This window comes from Sphaeroforma arctica (assembly GCF_001186125.1).
Source record: "Sphaeroforma arctica JP610 unplaced genomic scaffold supercont1.568, whole genome shotgun sequence".
Lineage (NCBI taxonomy): Eukaryota > Ichthyosporea > Ichthyophonida > Sphaeroforma > Sphaeroforma arctica.
The window spans coordinates 45,285-46,749 of NW_014039990.1; the positions used below are offsets into that span (position 1 = coordinate 45,285).

General features: G+C 39.8%; 2 protein-coding genes across 2 annotated transcripts in view; one reads left to right on the forward strand and one right to left on the reverse strand.

Moving 5' to 3' along the window:
- Window positions 1–461, reverse strand: part of SARC_07288 (hypothetical protein) — a 3,142-nt gene extending 2,681 nt beyond the window's left edge. The window contains exon 1 of the mRNA XM_014298780.1: window positions 269–461. Within this exon, the coding sequence (XP_014154255.1) occupies window positions 269–352 (84 nt within the window). The 5' untranslated portion in view covers window positions 353–461. The remainder of the gene's footprint in view (window positions 1–268) is intronic.
- A 281-nt stretch (window positions 462–742) lies between these two features.
- SARC_07289 (hypothetical protein) overlaps window positions 743–1,465 on the forward strand; it is a 7,445-nt gene continuing 6,722 nt past the window's right edge. Inside the window, exon 1 of the mRNA XM_014298781.1 lies at window positions 743–968. Within this exon, the coding sequence (XP_014154256.1) occupies window positions 935–968 (34 nt within the window). The 5' untranslated portion in view covers window positions 743–934. The remainder of the gene's footprint in view (window positions 969–1,465) is intronic.

A 1,465-nucleotide genomic window follows, 5' to 3' on the forward strand; every position in this document is an offset into this window, starting at 1 on the left:
ATACACGTGTACACAGACACAGACACAGACACACACACACGTGTACACACACACACACACACACACACACACACACACATAAATATATATATATATGCTACATAAACACATCTACATCAAACCTCACTCGCCAACATGCGCGCGAGGTCAAGAAGATCATCACGTAGCAATAATCGGCTTGATGTGCTCACGATTACTGTCGCCAGCGATGGCGAGGACGATTTAATTCACTTGTCTAACGCTATATAGAGACATGTATATAGCCTACCCTAATTTGTGTCGTTAAGATGCCAGTTAAGGGACGGGACGCACCATGCGGCGAGCCCCCGAAGTATTTAATTGCTTGAAACATATTCACTAGTCAGTTCTCTCCGAGCGCTGTGTGCGTGCTGTGTGTATATACCCTGCCAAACTATATATGTATCTAACATGTATTCTAAATAAATTTATACATAAATACCATTTATAATTAATGATCTCTATTTATTTATCATACTCGTACATATTATTTATTTTAGCAAGTTAATCGTGCGCGTGAGCTCTCCTTCTCTCGCTATATGATCACTGATATATTTACAAGAGAAGAGAGACAGAGCCCCATCTGACAGCTCAACAAAAAATGGCGGCACCTCGAAAATAGTTCGGTACATAAAATTTTGACCCGAGTTGATCTGTGGGGTCAAAATACGAATATTTAACACGTATCCTATTGTACATAATCGTCATCTGTATAAATATATATAGTAAATAAGCGAACATGCATGTATGTGGCAGCTCAACATCCAGTATAATTAGTACACACAACATCCATGGATGCACACCATACCATTGTTCTTCAACGGATACTAGGATAGTATCTAAGAAGTAGTAAATTTTCTCTATCTGAAAGCACGTCCTGTTTCATACACTTGAAACCTCTTGTGCTCTGACGGACATGAGTCTCGGTGGCTTCGGTTCCGGCACCCCCGGTATGTCGAACAGGAGTAGAGTGCTCGTATGTCTCTTTGTGTAAACGTTTATATATATTAAAGTAGGCGTGTTGTATCCCAAATGCCTTGTCAGGTTTCGTTTCCACAACAAAATATAAAAGTTTTGTGTAGATCTGATCACATGCTTCCTGTAATTTGTGTTTAGTATAAATTGTACACGAACCGTCTTTTGCAGGTTTGATCGCATACAGGGTTGCTTTGTTCATACGATAACACACTATCTCGTTGATCTGATTTGTTCGTAATTCGATTGCTTAGTAAATTTTGAACACATGCTTACGGTAGTCTGAATTTGTTCACGCCCGCATCTCAGACCAAGTGTATCGAGATACTCAGGATATATGCTTGTGAGTTAATGTCGTGTCAAATGTTCCTCGGCTAACAGTAGCTTTAAGTATGTGTATCTATATGATACGATTGAATTGTACACACACACACACACACACACACACACACACACACACACACACACACAC